This window comes from Phacochoerus africanus, chromosome 2 (assembly GCF_016906955.1).
Source record: "Phacochoerus africanus isolate WHEZ1 chromosome 2, ROS_Pafr_v1, whole genome shotgun sequence".
Taxonomy (NCBI): Eukaryota; Metazoa; Chordata; class Mammalia; order Artiodactyla; family Suidae; genus Phacochoerus; species Phacochoerus africanus.
This window is the reverse complement of record NC_062545.1, coordinates 164,911,027-164,926,301: the sequence shown is the minus strand read 5'-3', so window position 1 is coordinate 164,926,301 and position 15,275 is coordinate 164,911,027. Positions and strand designations below refer to the sequence as shown.

Here is a 15,275-nt window from a genome sequence, read left to right as displayed (position 1 = left end):
GATTGAACATCTCCTCAGCAGGTACCAAGGATTGGCCTGGTGATGCAGTGCTTTCCTTTAACAGCATCTCTTCCCCCCATCCCCTCCCCTGCCGCCTGCCCAGGGGCATTTGGGAGAATTGCTGATTTGTGGTGTTTGTCATTGGTGAGAGGGGTAGAAGGTTGGGATGGGGGAGGCAGGGAGACAAAGATACAATAAATATGTTCTTCTCCAGCAGGTCCTTGTCCTCGTTTCTTCTGAATGATTTCTTAGTCCCTCAAGTAAAGTTTTAACCCCTTTTCCTGGCAGTTGAGGATTTCATCATAACCCAATTTGTATCCCATGGGCACTAGTGGCTCATAAACTCTTCCCAGGTGTACTGCCAAATTTGTTGCCAAATTTTGATCCACGTGTACAAAATACTTATGTGGCATTCCTTGAGATGAGTAGGCCACGGGTCACAGCTTGCTGTGACAACAGAAAAGAGCCTTAGTCTAGGTAACATCCATGCCAAGAAAGAATCCTTGATGACTAGTGAGGTGAGTTGTAAGAGGAAGGTGAGGGCTGTCAGCACCTGCTTAAAGGACCAAGGGAACAGCATGTAACCCTGGGAACTTTGGTAAACCCTGTAGTAGGGTCCTGTTTTAGTTGTCTCTGATTTGTCTTAATCCTTTCATGAAAGCTGCCAAATGCATTAAGTCCTGCCAAACTTAAAGGCAGGCCTCATTTGAGGGGGAATTATAAACACAAACATGTTCATGTCCCTTGCTGTGTTTGTATGTAGACAGCTTTGTGTCAGGGATGGTTGTAAAGGTGGAGGGATGAAGACTCCTGGAAAGTAAATATTGTCAAACGTGGGTTCCAGTTGCGTGTATGTGTCCTTGATCTGGGCGGCTAATTGACAAGGCTCCAGCACCCTTTTCTCTCCTTGTTTTATTTCACTTACCCTTTATCTCTTTTGACATGACATAATCTCCAGATCACATGGGTTTTTTTGCTCACCTATGTCTTGGGTAGATGGATTTCATATACTTTTCTTTTGCCCCTTAGCGCTTGGGTGCCCAAGGGCTCCATCCTTTGCCAGTTTTTTCTTCTCACGTTTTGGGTAACTTCTCACAGATCCTGAGCTCTAATTACTAACTATCAACTCTCCACTGATAATATCCAAGTCCCCAGGCTAGATACCTCTCCCATTTATCTATTTAGTCATCTCTATTTTTTCTACCTGGTTGTTTCATAGGCTACCTTGAATTCAGCGTAATCTTCTATTTCAATTTATATTGACTTAGTGACCCGGGAGTTCCCATCGTGGCGCAGTGGTTAACGAACAAATCCGACTAGGAACCATGAGGTTGCGGGTTCGATCCCTGGCCTCACTTAGTGGGTTAAGGATCCAGCGTTGCCATGAGCTGTGGTGTAGGTCACAGATGCAGCTCGGATCCGGCATTGCTGTGGCTCTGGCGTAGACCAGTGGCTATAGCTCCGATTTGACCCTTAGCCTGGGAACCTCCATATGCCACGGAAGCGGCCCTAGAAAAGGCAAAAAAAGAAAAAAAAAAGACTTAGCGACCCAAACTGGAAACCCTGGAGTCTGGACTTATACTCCCCCTCCCCCTATCCATCTATCCTGAATGGCTTAAGACCTCTCCTGGCACGGCGCCATCACAGAGTCCCGCGCTATTGGTCTGCTCCTCACTCTCAGTAGACCAACAGCATATTCATGTTTATATTTCAAGTCCAAGCCCAATGCCCACTGCACAGCGGCTGCTTAGAAAATGCTGGAATGAATGAATAAGCAGGTGGATGAATGAATGAATGGTTCTGAGATAGTCGATTTCCATTTAGGCTAATGCCTTTTATTTCTTTTTAATGAAACTGAGGCATTCTTTTTTGCTTGCCAGCCAACATTTTGAAACTGTAATTTTGAGGAAATCGTTGAGCACATGAAATTCTTTTTTCAGGCCACGCACGAATATATTAACCTCGAAGGAGGAATTATTTATTAAATGCCCCAGTGCAACAAGAGACCATACATTTATCTAGATGGTTTTGTGTGTGTGGTGGTGTTCCTGGTACAGCTAGGAAATATTTCCTATCAGTGACAGAAATAATTGATCCGCCTGACCTAGTTTGAATGAAACTTGTGCTTCATTAATGTGGATACTCTAAATTTCTAAGGTTGTAGGATTTCAGAGCTGGAATGTGGCTTTTTGAACTTCAGTATAAGGAAGAATGGCCTATGCTTGAATTGCTCTGTTCCTCATTCCAGTACTAGACCAAAGAGAAATCATTGACTTTTTGCATATTGGGTAAGAGAACGATGATAAAGGTCCATTTCTTTTTTTCTAAACTATTTTTTCCCCTCTCCAACAGGGAGAGTCCCGTATTCTCAGAGTGAAGGTTGTCTCGGGAATTGATCTCGCCAAAAAGGACATCTTTGGAGCCAGGTATGTTTGTTTGCCTTGTTATTGTGTAGGCTTCTGAAGAGTTCAAACGAGCACTTTTCAAAATCAGGCATGCGTTGGAGTCGCCTGGAGGAGGACGTCTTAAAGCAGAGGTTGTTGGGCTTACCTCCCAAATACCTGATTAAGGAAGTGATGCTGATGCTGCTGGTTTAGGGACCACATTCTTGCAGGGCTGTAGACCTTGTGTCACAGCAGCAGTCAGCAGGCTTGGCCTTCATAGGGGTTGATTTCATGAGGAAATTCGATTCAGATGTTTTCTGTTTTCCTGCAGTAGAAAAATAACAACTTGCGAATATGTTTGTGTTCATTTTAATATATTTCCTTAAAAAAAAAAACCCTAAGTTAGGGAAACAAAGTATGTTTTGTTTCTGGGGAGAATTGGATGTCTTTTGGTGTATTATAATATAATCTGAATTAAGAGATGTGGTGATTTCTGTGACATTTGTGAAAGCATTCACAGCCTGACCTTTCTGGGTGTTTCAGCTGTTTTGAGTGCTGCAGTCCTGTATCTCCCAGGCAGCCCTGTTGGCTCTCTACACAGTACTGCCTTCAGTTATTGGACTGGTAGCAGAATGAGGGTGAGGGCTCCTTGGAACTGGGATTTGAACTAGATTTCAGAGAAGAAAGCCCTTTTGAACTTGTGACCTGGAGGAGAGCTGAGAGATAAATAATCTAGTCCAACTTCCCTGTGTTTTTTTGTTTGTTTTTAATGGCTGCACTCATGGCACATGGAGGTTCCCAGGCTAGGGGTCGTGCTGGAGCCGCAGCCTCCAGCCTACACCACAGCCACTGCAATGAGGGATCTGAGCCCCTTCTGTGACCTACACTGCAGCTCATGGCAATGCTGGATCCCTGACCCACTGAACGGGGCCAGGGATCGAATCCACATCCTCATGGATACTAATTGGGTTCGTTTCTACTGAGCCACAATGGGAACTCCCCAACTTCCCTGTTTTACGGAAATAGGTAAGATTGCTACTTAAATCCAGAAAGGTTACTGGTTGCCCAGTTACATATGCCAGTGGTGCTGGAACAGACCCTTGGGCCCTGCTCAGCGCCCTTGTCCTGTTGGGTACCCTGTGGGGTTGAACCATGAGGGCCGTGCTGGCTGCTGGTGTCACCTCATTAGAACACTAGGTAATCCTGGGAGTCCTCTGGACCGTTGCCTGTAGTGATGCTCTGGTTTCAGGGCCTCAGCCTGATACTGGAGACCCTTAGTGACGAGGCCTCATTCTGTCCAACTAACCTCGTCCTCCCCACACCCTGCAGAAGCCCTTTTCTGCAGTTGGTAGGCAGACCTCTTTTCTATTCTGTCCTGTTACCCCTCCTATTTTTAGTTTTATCTGATATATCAAAGAAATCATTAAGTTACTGAAACAGCACCTGGCGAAGTGACCAAAAGTGAATCCAGGCACACCTCATGTTACTGTGCTTCCCAGATTCTGTTTTTTGGGTTTTGTTTTTTTTTGTTGTTGTTGTTGTTTTTTTAAGAAATAGAAGGTTTGTGGCACCTTGTGCTCTCAGATGATGGTTGACTTTTTTTTAGCAAGATAGTATTTTTAAGTTCAGGTACTTACCCTTACAATGCTATTGCACATCTAATAGGCTACACTATAGTGTAAACATTATTTGTATATGCACTGGGACCCCAAAATTCATGTGACTTGTTTTATGGTGATAATCGGATGATTGTGCTGCTCTGGAACAGCCTGCAGTATCTCCGAGGTCTGCCTGTAAATAAATAAAATTGATACACGTTCAACATCAGTGAAATATTTTCAGAAATTCCCCATCCTCATGTGCACCCCAAGTGACGAACTGAGGGTTCGCTTTCTGAGCCCTGTCACCGGGAAACCTTGTCTCTGGGGTGCTGCCGGCAGCCTGAGCTGCAGGTGATGGGGGAGCGGGGGAGGCACATCCACCTGCAGCTTTCTCATTTAACTTGTCAAGTCTCCCCGCACGCTTTTGCATTTCCCTTGTCTCTGACTAGATTAGAAATTCATTGCAGACAGAGGCATCTTACTTTTTAGTATCTTCTTTCTTCTACTGCTAACACACAGCACCAAGAACAAGCGTGGGACAGCTGATTTTTAACTTTGCAATGTTTGCAAGCTGGCTAGTAGATTGTGCTCTGATGTCAAAAATGCCTGTTGCTCTCACTGACTTGCTTCCTCACATGTTATAGTTTTGAAGGAAGAAGTTGGATTTGGACAGTTTCATCATTCATTTTTTGTTTTGTTTTATCCAAAACTTTTTTTTTTTTTTAAACAATGAAATGGATGCAGATTGTATTTTTTTAAGCCTGTTCAGGAGATCTGAGGTTAAAATTGGTGGTGGAATTGAGCTCTCAATCTTCAAAGAGCCAAGCACACCTGAGCCTTGAATTGTTACCATTTATATGAAAAGAGGAAGGGTCCTTTCTTCAGGAACAGGGCAGAGAGGAAACAGATAAAAGTACCTCAAGGTGTTGATTGGAGAGAAAGAGTGTCAGGGCTTCATGGACCTCGTGCCAGAAAATGAGTCAGAAGATCTGAATCCCCAGTCTCCCCTTCGTTTTCTTAGTTTAATAAATTCAACACAGACCTTCCTCCCTGCCTGCTTTCCTCCTCCCCTCTCTCAGGGGCCAGCTTTGCCAGTGTCACGATTCTTTAAGGACCCATTTGCCAGTGAGCGAACCACAGGAGGAGGGTTAGGCGGCCATGTAGGTCTGTACCACACTGGCATCTCGCCCAAGGAGAGAGCCTCTTATCACCATATTATTTTGCCCAGTGACCTGCATTCTTTACCATGTTATCTTGGGCAAATCCTTGAAGCCACATCCGTCACAGTGTTAGCAGAAAGCCAGGATAGCAGTGTCCTTGTCACTGGCAGGCTGGAGGCAGGGAGACTCCAAGGTGACTCTGGTCGACAGGCAGTGTGCAGGGGTCCTGGGGTGGCAGCATCTTCTTTGCTCTCCCCTGGAGTGAGACCCTTTTGCTATGTCCTGGACTGCAGGCCAGGAAGCCTCCCATCCTCCCCAGCCTGTCACTGAATACCCCCTTCACCTCTGTACCTCATTGGACCCTCATTGTCCCTTCACAGAAAAAGGGCTGGGTGGGAACTGGAGCCCCCCCTTTGTCAAAAGGCTGATGGAGGAAGAAGGACAGTTTTCTTTTTTAAAAGTTTTATTGAAACATAGTTAATTGACAAGGTTGTAATAATTTCTGCTACACAACAGAGTGACCCAGTCACACATACACACACATGCATTCTCTCTCAGATTCTTTTCCCACAGAGATGATCACAGAATACTGGGTAGAGTTCTCTGTGCTGTACAGCAGGTCCATATTGACCAATCATTCCTATGTAAATTTTTTAATTATAATTTTTTATTATAGTTGATGCGTGGTGTTCTGTCAATTTCTGCTGTACAGCAAAGTGACCCAGTTATACATATGTATACATTCTTTTTCTCACATTATCCTCCATCATATTCCATCACAAGTGATTGGATATAGGTTGCTGTGCTATACAGCAGGACCTCATTGCTCATCCAGGACGGTTTCCATAAGCGGTATCGTCAGAAACTTTGAAGTGGTCGAAATCATGTAGACTTGGATGTGTTGAACGATTTGCAGTCTCTGGAGTAAAGGAGGCTACCTGGGTCCCCTGGCCTCTCCCAGGTGAGCTCCCCGCCCCTCCAAGGCTGCCTGAGGCTCCAGCCCCAGGGACTGGAGCTGGTGGGGCCTGGCCTCCAGGCCTACCTCTCATCTAGAGCAGCCGACTCACCCTGGACCAGAAATGCACTTCTCCTTTCCTGCTCTCTGTCTCCATCCAATGCTGAGGACACGAGATTATTTTCCAGCTTCTGTCCATCAGAGTCTCACTTTCTCAAAAGAGCCTTTGTTGGAAGAAGTTGGGTAATGGAGCTGTGGCTCCCTTGGAACTTTTGAGCGGCTGGTCAGTGTGGAGCATGGCCGTAGAGAGAAAGCTGTTTTCTTTTGGACCATACGTAGCTTCAGGGGATGGAGGGCAGTCCTGTAATCTGTCATCTAAACAGGGGTGTCTGGAACAAATGCTGAATCAGATGGGATGTCAGGTCGTGGGGTGTAGGCAGAGACTGTGGCCATGTGGGTCAGAGCCTTCCAGTCTTTGAGTCACATGAAGAAAATGCTGGGTGAAGTTTTTGTTGTTCTTGTTGTTGTTTTTTAAAAAAAAGCTTAGGCGAGGAGTTCCTGCCATTGCACAGTGAGTTAAGAATCCCACCGCAGCAGCTTAGGTTGCTGCACAGGCACAGGTTCGATTCCCGGCCCGGCATAGTGGGTTAAAGGATCGAGTGTTGCTGCAACTGCTGCTCAGACTCGCTGACCCAAGATTATCCATATGCCACTGGGCAAAACAAAATCCGACTCTTCCTGGAAGTAGGCCATGTGTAAAATGCCAATTACACATCAAAAGCAGAGTAAAATCATGTTGGAGACCTTACAGAGGGTGGCCATTTCTATTTTGGGACAGGTCCATGGTCTTTGAGACAAAACGGGATCAGGGGGACCCCTCCATCTGTGAGGTTTCCTGGATACCCCACCTTGGTGCTGGTGGATGGATTGACACTATTTGATTTCTGCAGTGACCTAGTGACCTCTCCTCACCTCCCACCCTCCAGCCTGCTGCAGAGCTTTTGAAGCAAAGCACAGACACGGCCAGACAACTTTGCTTCCTATGTGGTTTGATCTGCACTCGCAGGAGGGCAGAAACCCCAGCTGCCTGTTAAGGTGGAGGTTTCATGTCCCTTTGTGTGCCTAGCCCTCTTTGGTTGGTTTGCCTCCCCCTCCAGCCCTGCTGACTGCCTGCCCACTGCTCATCCCAGCACATGGCGCACTGGTCTGTCCCCGTCTTTGCTCCCAACAGCCCCCCTGCACCCCTGCCCCTACCTCACCTGCCACCTAGCTTGGCCGGTCATCACCTCCTCTGGTCCCTCCCAGGCACCCAGCGCATTACTTCCTTTCTCTCATGTGCCCTAGGACCTGGAAGTACTATGTGTCGTTCTGTCTTTTTTTTTTTTTTTAATCTTTTTTAAGGATCTCACCCACAACATAAGAGAGTTCCCAGGCTAGGGGTTGAATTGGAGCCACAGCCACTGGCCTTCACTACAGCCACGGCAATGCCAGATCTGAGCTGCATCTGCGACCTACACTGCAGCTCACGAGTTTCCTCCTCCCTCCAACCCACCTCTTAGCTCAGAGGCTGTAGCTCATGTTCCTGCTTATGAGCCCAGAGATCTTGGTGCGCGATGGGTGCCTGACTTGACTTCAACAGTGGAAGCTAACGATGGTAGCTCTGGTACAGGGTTACCAGCCTGTCGTGAGGGGATGCCTTTTTCTAAGTCTCAGCGGTGCCATTAGCTCATCAAGCATCTCCCTCACCCCCTACCCTGCCATCCAGACTGCAGGTGCATTTTGTAATTCTCACAAAGGGTCTGCGTCGACCTGCCTAGGACTCAGATAAAGAGGTAAATATGGAAGAAGGTTGAGGGAAGCAGCAGGAAGGCTGGTGTCAGAAAAGCATCTCGGGAGCCAGTAGCGTGGCAGGTAGGGAGGGTCTCTAATGCTGACATCTGCTTCAAATCCCACAGAAGGGAGCCTGCTCTCTCTTGGCGGTGGATCTAGAAACTTTTCTTTGGGGGTCATGACTTCTTACTAAACTTCTATGTAGGCTCCGATGGAAGGTCAAGACCCTGCACCAACCCCTTTGTGTTAGGATCAGGATGCAGCCAAGGACACGAGTCACAGGTTGGGGAGAACGTGGCTGTCATTCCAGACAGGAGAAGTGTGAGTCGTGGGCCAGGCCTTCCACCAGCAGTTACAGGTGGAGTTGGCAGGAAGACCCAATTTCCCTGGGAGCTTTTTAGGCACTTTCTGATGTGGCGGAGATGAGTTCTGGTGTTTGGCCACAACAATGTGTGCAATTTGGGGTCCAGGAGTCATGTTTTCCCAAAGTAGGGTGTAAGAAAGGAGGGGAGCTGGTCACCATGCATAGCTCATGTCTGTGGAGTGTGTCCTATGTGCCAGGCACGGCCCGACCTATTTACACGAGAACTTGTGTCATCCTGCCCAAAGCCCTCATGCCACAGGTCCTATTGTTCTTTCCATTTCGCAGATAGGGACAATGTAGCAAGAAAGAGAAGTTGCAAAATCTGTTAGCACCAGCAAGTTTTAGAGCGGTGGACTGAGTGAGAGCCTAGGCTTTTTGTTTTGAGTGGTAAGATTGGCCAGCCCAGTTCATGGAACGTGATAGAAAGTTGTGAGAGTCTGCCTGAACTTTATGAAGAGGAAATAATGATCTCCATGTTTTAAGTGAGGAAATTGAGATACAGAGAGTTTGTCATCAGCCTAAGATGAAGCCATTCTGTAGTGAGTAGGGGAGCCAGTGGAGTCCAGATTTCTCTGACTTCAGAGATCTTTCCCTTGGTAGGTTAATACTTGTCTTGAATGACCAAGGTTCAGCCGTTGGATGGGCCATTGGACAGATGACTGTTAGGCCTGATGACTAGGCATTTTTAAAAAGCAGATTTAAAGAACTGGTCATTGTACGTGATGGCAGCTGATCAAGTTCCTAGAATTATGAGTGAATGTCATCAAGTATTAGATTTAGGGAGTTCCCGTCGTGGCTCAGTGGTTAACGAATCCGACTAGGAACCATGAGGTGGCGGGTTCGATCCCTGGCCTTGCTCAGTGGGTTAAGGATCCGGCGTTGCTGTGAGCTGTGGTATAGGTCGCAGACGTGGCTGGGATCCTGAGTTGCTGTGGCTCTGGCTTAGGCCGGCGGCTACAGCTCCGATTAGAACCTCCATATGCTGCAGGTGCGGTCCTAGAAAAAGGCAAAAAGACAAAAAAAATATATATATATATATATTAGATTTAGAATAGATGTACTTTGCTAAGTAAGATCTTTGAGGATTTTTTTTTTTTTAACTTAAAATATCTTTTAACGTTTCACACTGTATTCTTTTTTCGGTTAAGCTTGTACGGTAAGACGTGGAACTGTTTGTCATAGGCTTAAGCGGTAACTGAATAGGGTAATTTAAACGCAAGTTTTAGATCTACCTTCCTCCTTAATTATGATCAGAGTTTTCATTTGAGGTTCTGTAGAATGCTTTTGAGACTATAAAGCTGCTTCTTAAAATTGAGCAATGCTGGCTAAAACAAACCAATTCTAGAATTTTGGCTTTTGTGCAGAAGGTTTCAGATGCATTTTGCAGTTGCTTCTTTGTGTTTTGGGCTACCGGCATCTAGTTATACCTGTTTGGGTTGATATCATTTTTTCTTTTGGCAGCTGGTGTTTTGAAATTTAAAACACATACAGACTCAGACATTGGAGCATGTGGCCAATAGTAATTGAGACTCATGGGGCCATCATGCCACATAACAGTGGCTCTGTGGCACCACCTCACCTCAGTCCCCACTGCCTAGATTTAGGTTGTTAACATTTTCCATATTTACTGCATCTCTCTTTTTTTTTTTTCCCTGAAGTATTCAGAAGTGAATTAGAGATACCATTACGTTTAGCCCCTAAATACTTCAGCCTGCGTCTCTGGGGAGGCGGGGGAAGAACATGTTCCTTTATAACCACAATGCCCTTTTCACAAAATTAACAATAATTGCCTGATGGACTCTATTGCCCAGTCTATTATCTGAATTCCCCCAACTGACCCTGAAATGCTGTTTACAATTGGGCTGTTTAAACCGGAATACAGTTGAGGTCATGTATTGCAGTAAGCTGTGAAGTCGCTTAAGACTGTTAATCTAGAACAGTCTTTTCTCTCCCACATTTTTGAATGACCTCGAGGGGTCAATAGGTCATCGCTTCAAACACATTTAATTGTTTCCCTGTGATACGCCCTCCTTTTGGGCCACCCTGCAGCATATAGAGTTCCAGGGCCTGGGATCAGATCCGAGATGTAGCTGCAGACTATGCTGCAGCTGCAGCAAGGCCAGATCCTCTAACCCAGCTGTGCTGGGCCGGGGATCAAACCCGCGTCCTGGTGTGCAGAGACACTGTCAATCCCATTATGCCCCAGCGGGAACTCCTCCCCTTGGTATCTTTTAACGTGTTCTTCTTTTTCCTGGGTTTCTTGTACATTAGGAATTGGATCTAAAAGCTCAATCAAATCCAGTTTAAACATTTGGGGCAGGAATGGGGGAAGCTCTTTGGGCAAGAGGGACCTCATGTCTGGTTGCCTCATAACTGATGGTGCTAAAATTCACTCCCAGGTTAAATTCTGTTCCCTCCACTGTCAAATTGCATTTTTCCCTAGGCAACCAGCAAGAAATGGATAAGGTGATATTTTAGCACCAGACACATGGAAATTTGAAACAGTCATCCTCTTCTTCTCCCCAAGGATCAGAAATTGTTTTTGCCTTTGCCCCTTTTGGAGAACAAGAGAACTCTCAAAAGAACTCTCTTCCTTTTACAAATGGAGGAACCTCGAGACTATACATACTTTGAGAGTCCTCTTGCTAAACTGTTAGTGCTTCTAGGACACCATTAGGCCAGGATTTTTGGACAATGTCAGCCCCAGTGGACCAGACTGAACCCACAGATGTGTGTACTTGGCCTGTGGAACACTAAAACAAAGAAATAAAAAAAATTCGAACCACCTCTGGGAGATTTCCTATTAAAAAAGCAGATTTCCAGGTTTCTGGAAAATCTGAGTTTCCGGAAAATCCTAGACATCCTGGCCCATGTCCATGTGAGGCCACCTGGCTGGAGCTGCTTGCTGGTTGTGCCTTTCAGGTGGGGCCCTGCCCTTGGGGCCACCACGGACCCTACACTTTTTGTATTATGTGCGGCGGGTTTCCCCCACTGACATGGCCATGATGCCCCTGAGGGACTGGCCTGTGTTTGGTGCTGGTCCCTACCCTGAGTGGCCCTTAGTGTATAGAGCTCACCTCCCCCTGCAGCACACTGGCCCACTTGGCGGGTGTGAGGCACCTTACACTCTGCGGAGACCATGTTTGTGATCTGCCAGCTCCGAGTGAAGCTCACCCTCTCTCCCTCCCTCTCTCTCTCTCTGGAGGCCTGTTTGAGCAGCCTTGGCTATCTAGGGCATTGCTGCAAATCATAACAGCAACATTAATGGCCTCTGGGCCAAAGAGTATTTGTCTTAAAATCTCTGCACATAAGAGCTCTCATGTTATTCATGCAAGAAACCCAGAACCCCCAGCTCTCAGGCTGTTGATTTTTTTCTTTTTTTCTTTTTCTTTTTAGGGCCACATGTGCAGCATATGGAAGTTTCTGAGCTAGGGGTCAGATTGGAGCTGCAGCTGCCGGCCTGCACCACAGCTACAGCCACACCAGATACACGCCAAGGCTGTAACTTAATACCACAGCTCACGGCAACGCCGGACCCTTAACCCACTGAGCAAGGCCAGGGATTAAACCCGCATCCTCATGGATACAAGTCATGTTTGTTACCGCTGAGCCACAAGCGGAACTCTGAGGCTGTTGATTCTAATTGTTACCCCCCTGACCCCCCAAATTAAAATGATGTTAAAGGGTATTAACCCTCTCCTCCCAAATAAAAACTTCTAATTTCATAGCAGCCACTCAACTTACTATCTCTTTGTGTTTATCTCTCAGTCTTTGAATAGATGCCACATCCTTTTAAAATATGCCAATCTTGGAATTCCCACTTGGCTTAGAGGTTAAGGATCCAGTGTCACTACTGGTGGTTCAGTTTCGATCCCTGGCTCGGGAACTTTTACATGCAGCAGGCGAAGCCTAAAAAACAAAACAAAAACCAAAACAGTCAGTCATTATTTGCACACCATTCAGGCCACCAGGTTTCCCGGATGGAACCATGGGATGTGGCAAATGGGTCAGTGCCCAGGGCCAGCAAGTCTCTGTTCTGTGTGAGGCCCCAAGGCTCGCTGTCCCATAGCCAGTGCTGTAGAATGGATACTGAGAATGATCTTGACTCACTGAAGAGGCTATGCTGGAGTCTGCACTAATTGAGAATGCAGGGAATATCTGATCAGTTTAAAAATATACCCATGGGGAGTTCCCATTGCGGCTCAAATATATATATACATATATATCTACATAGGTACACACACACATACCCATGGAAACTGGCCTTTGTGTCTTTCCAACTTGGGTAAATAAGGGGATGAAGTAGACGGGCCACATTTATGTACCATTCCCTGATGTTATGTTAATGGAATCACCTGTTCAGCATCCTCTCCTTTGCTTTGACTCCTGATACATAGATATGTTTGCATCTGTCATCTAAGGAGCCTGGCCTCTGCCACATGGTTTAGCAGAGTGGAGGGAAAATTGCAGGACATCTCGCCCTCAATTTTATCCACTGCTCTGGTCACTGAATCTCCAGGGCAGAGAATTTGATGTGTTCCAGGAGGATGAGGACACCCTGCGTATAGTAGATTCTTTTTTTTTTTTTTTTTTTTTTCCCACTGTACAGCAAGGGGGTCAGGTTATCCTTACATGTATACATTACAATTACATTTTTCCCCCAGCCCTTCTTCTGTTGCAACATGAGTATCTAGACAAAGTTCTCAATGCTATTCATTCTTGATAAATTTTGTTCATCTGGTCAGAGTGGATGGAGCCCGAGAAGATGGAAAAATTAAAAAGCAGCCGAAGGAGTTCCATCATGGCTCAGTGGTAATGAGCCCAACTGGTATCCATGAGGATGGGTGTTTGATCCCTGGCCTCCTTGCTCAGTAGGTTAAGGATCCAGCATTGCCATGAGCTGTGGTGTCAGTTGCAGACGCCGATTGGAACATGCATTGCTGTGGCTGTGGTGCCAGCTCGGCAGCCACAGCTCTGATTAGACCCCTAGCCTGAGAATTTCCATATGCTGTGGGTGTGGCCCTAGAAAAAGCCCCCCCCCCCCCCAAAAAAAAAGCAGTTGAAGAGCTGTGGGCAGTATTTTAATCCACTGATGTCATTCATTACAAAGGACACCAGTGGGGGTGCGAAGCCAAGGCTGCCTCCGGGGAATGGTGAAGTTCAGGTCCTCTGCCTGACCACCTTGTGGACTGGGGGCCCACGTCTCCCCCAGGCTTCTCCCTCCTCTTATTACTTTCTCCTCCTCCTTTCCTCAGCTGCCTCTGTCCCCCACCTCTCACCCCGATAGCTTTACTTGCTTTAGCCTAAAGTTTATGCTATATTTGTCTTACGGTTTCCTTTCTGGGGGGAGGTGGGAAAGGATGTGAGAAGCTGAAGTAGAAGGAAGGGAATGGCGCCAATTGTGATGAGTCAGAAGTGAAAGCATTTCGAAACGTGTAAGACAATGAAGAAAATATTTATTTTACAGAAATGGAGCTAACAACCCGGCCTTGAGGAACACAGCCAGGAGGGATACATGGAGAGAGGGCCGGATTTGGGGTGGCAGGTCTGCTGCTATGGTTTCCTCACCAAAGAAATAGGGAGGCATTTCTGTGTCTCTCAGTGGTCCCCCTGTGCTGTAGGCCACGGGAGTGCGGCAGGCTCTGCAGCCCCTTCTCAGTGGCAGAGCCCGGGGGGGCCTTGCGAAGGTGCCCTTGCTGTGGCTCAGGTTTGATTCCTGGCCCAGGAACTTCTGCATGCCTGCCGTGGGTTCACACACACACACACACACAGTCCAGAATCCATTTTAGATGCCTATCTCTGGATCCCCAAAGTATTATTTCTAAGATCCAAAAGTATGTTGGATTACTGCATCTTCTAAGAAATCTTCATTAAATTATTTCTCTTTAGGGTTTATATCTGGGGGAAGAAACCTGGAAAATAAAGTTTTTAAGACTGCTTCGAAGATGAACCAAGCTGGCAGCTTCTTAAATTGTAAACACAACCTTTTCTAAGAGCTACAGGCTGTCCAAATCAGGACCAGCAAAGCTTTTCTGTAAAGGGTAAATCCTTGAGGCTTTGCAAGACTTAATGGTCTCTGGAGATAACTCTAAAGTGGCCAGGACAGTGTCTAGATGAGTGGGCGAGGACATGTACCAATAGCCTATGGGCCATGGTTTGCCAGCCCCTGAGAGTATGAGCTATTCAATCTCTACGAATTATGTATTTAGAACTGGGAATGCCCAGTCTTACTTGGTCATGATTTCCAGATTAAATTGTTTCATTGAGCTGCTTGTTGGTCAATGACAGAAAGGAATTCAGCCAGTATTGACTTTTTGAGCGTGAGGGAGTAGGGTTCCTTGATGTGGCAGTAGCTTTTCTTCTTTTTTTTTACCCCTTTTCTCTGTTCAAGGGGCAGCATGCTTGAAATACGGCTTAAGAAACATTTTAGATATGCACTGTGAATCTTAAAAGTCAACGAACGAATGCCACTGTAAAGTGTTTTTGTCTTAGTTCTCACTGCTTTGAATATAAATATATGAATAAGAAATAAAGTGAAATATACATGCATCCCAGCAGATGCAGTCACGTCACTTGTGTGTTGCCATTAAAATATTGCCTCTTTTCTCTACCGAGTATTTCTTAAACTTATGACCTTAGTGCAAGTAATGTTTAATAAGGAATCTGCAATGTGTAACTCCTCAGTAAATAATTAAAAGGACTGGCATTCCTACTGTATAATATCAACACAAGTGATATAAAATATGCCTTGCCCCTTAATGAGTGTGTGATAACATTGCTTCTGGCACACAGAGATCAGGCGTAAATATGCTATTAAGGTTTGTGTGCGTGTCTATCTTTGGTGGTTACAGGTACAGTATTGTGCTCACCCTTTCGGAGAACTGATAATTTCACATCTCTGTTATATTTTTTTAGATGCTCGAAATTAGGCTTTCAGGGTAGGAAGGCAGAGAAACATTTGAAAGAAATACTGCGTTTCAA

General features: G+C 46.0%; 1 protein-coding gene across 4 annotated transcripts in view; it reads left to right on the top strand.

Moving 5' to 3' along the window:
- The window catches only part of NEDD4L (NEDD4 like E3 ubiquitin protein ligase), a 370,570-nt gene that overhangs the window by 118,360 nt on the left and 236,935 nt on the right, over window positions 1-15,275 (top strand). For all 4 annotated transcript variants that reach the window (XM_047767057.1, XM_047767056.1, XM_047767058.1 and 1 more), the window contains exon 2: window positions 2,353-2,426. In XM_047767057.1, coding sequence (XP_047623013.1) covers window positions 2,353-2,426 — 74 coding nt within the window. The remainder of the gene's footprint in view (window positions 1-2,352; window positions 2,427-15,275) is intronic.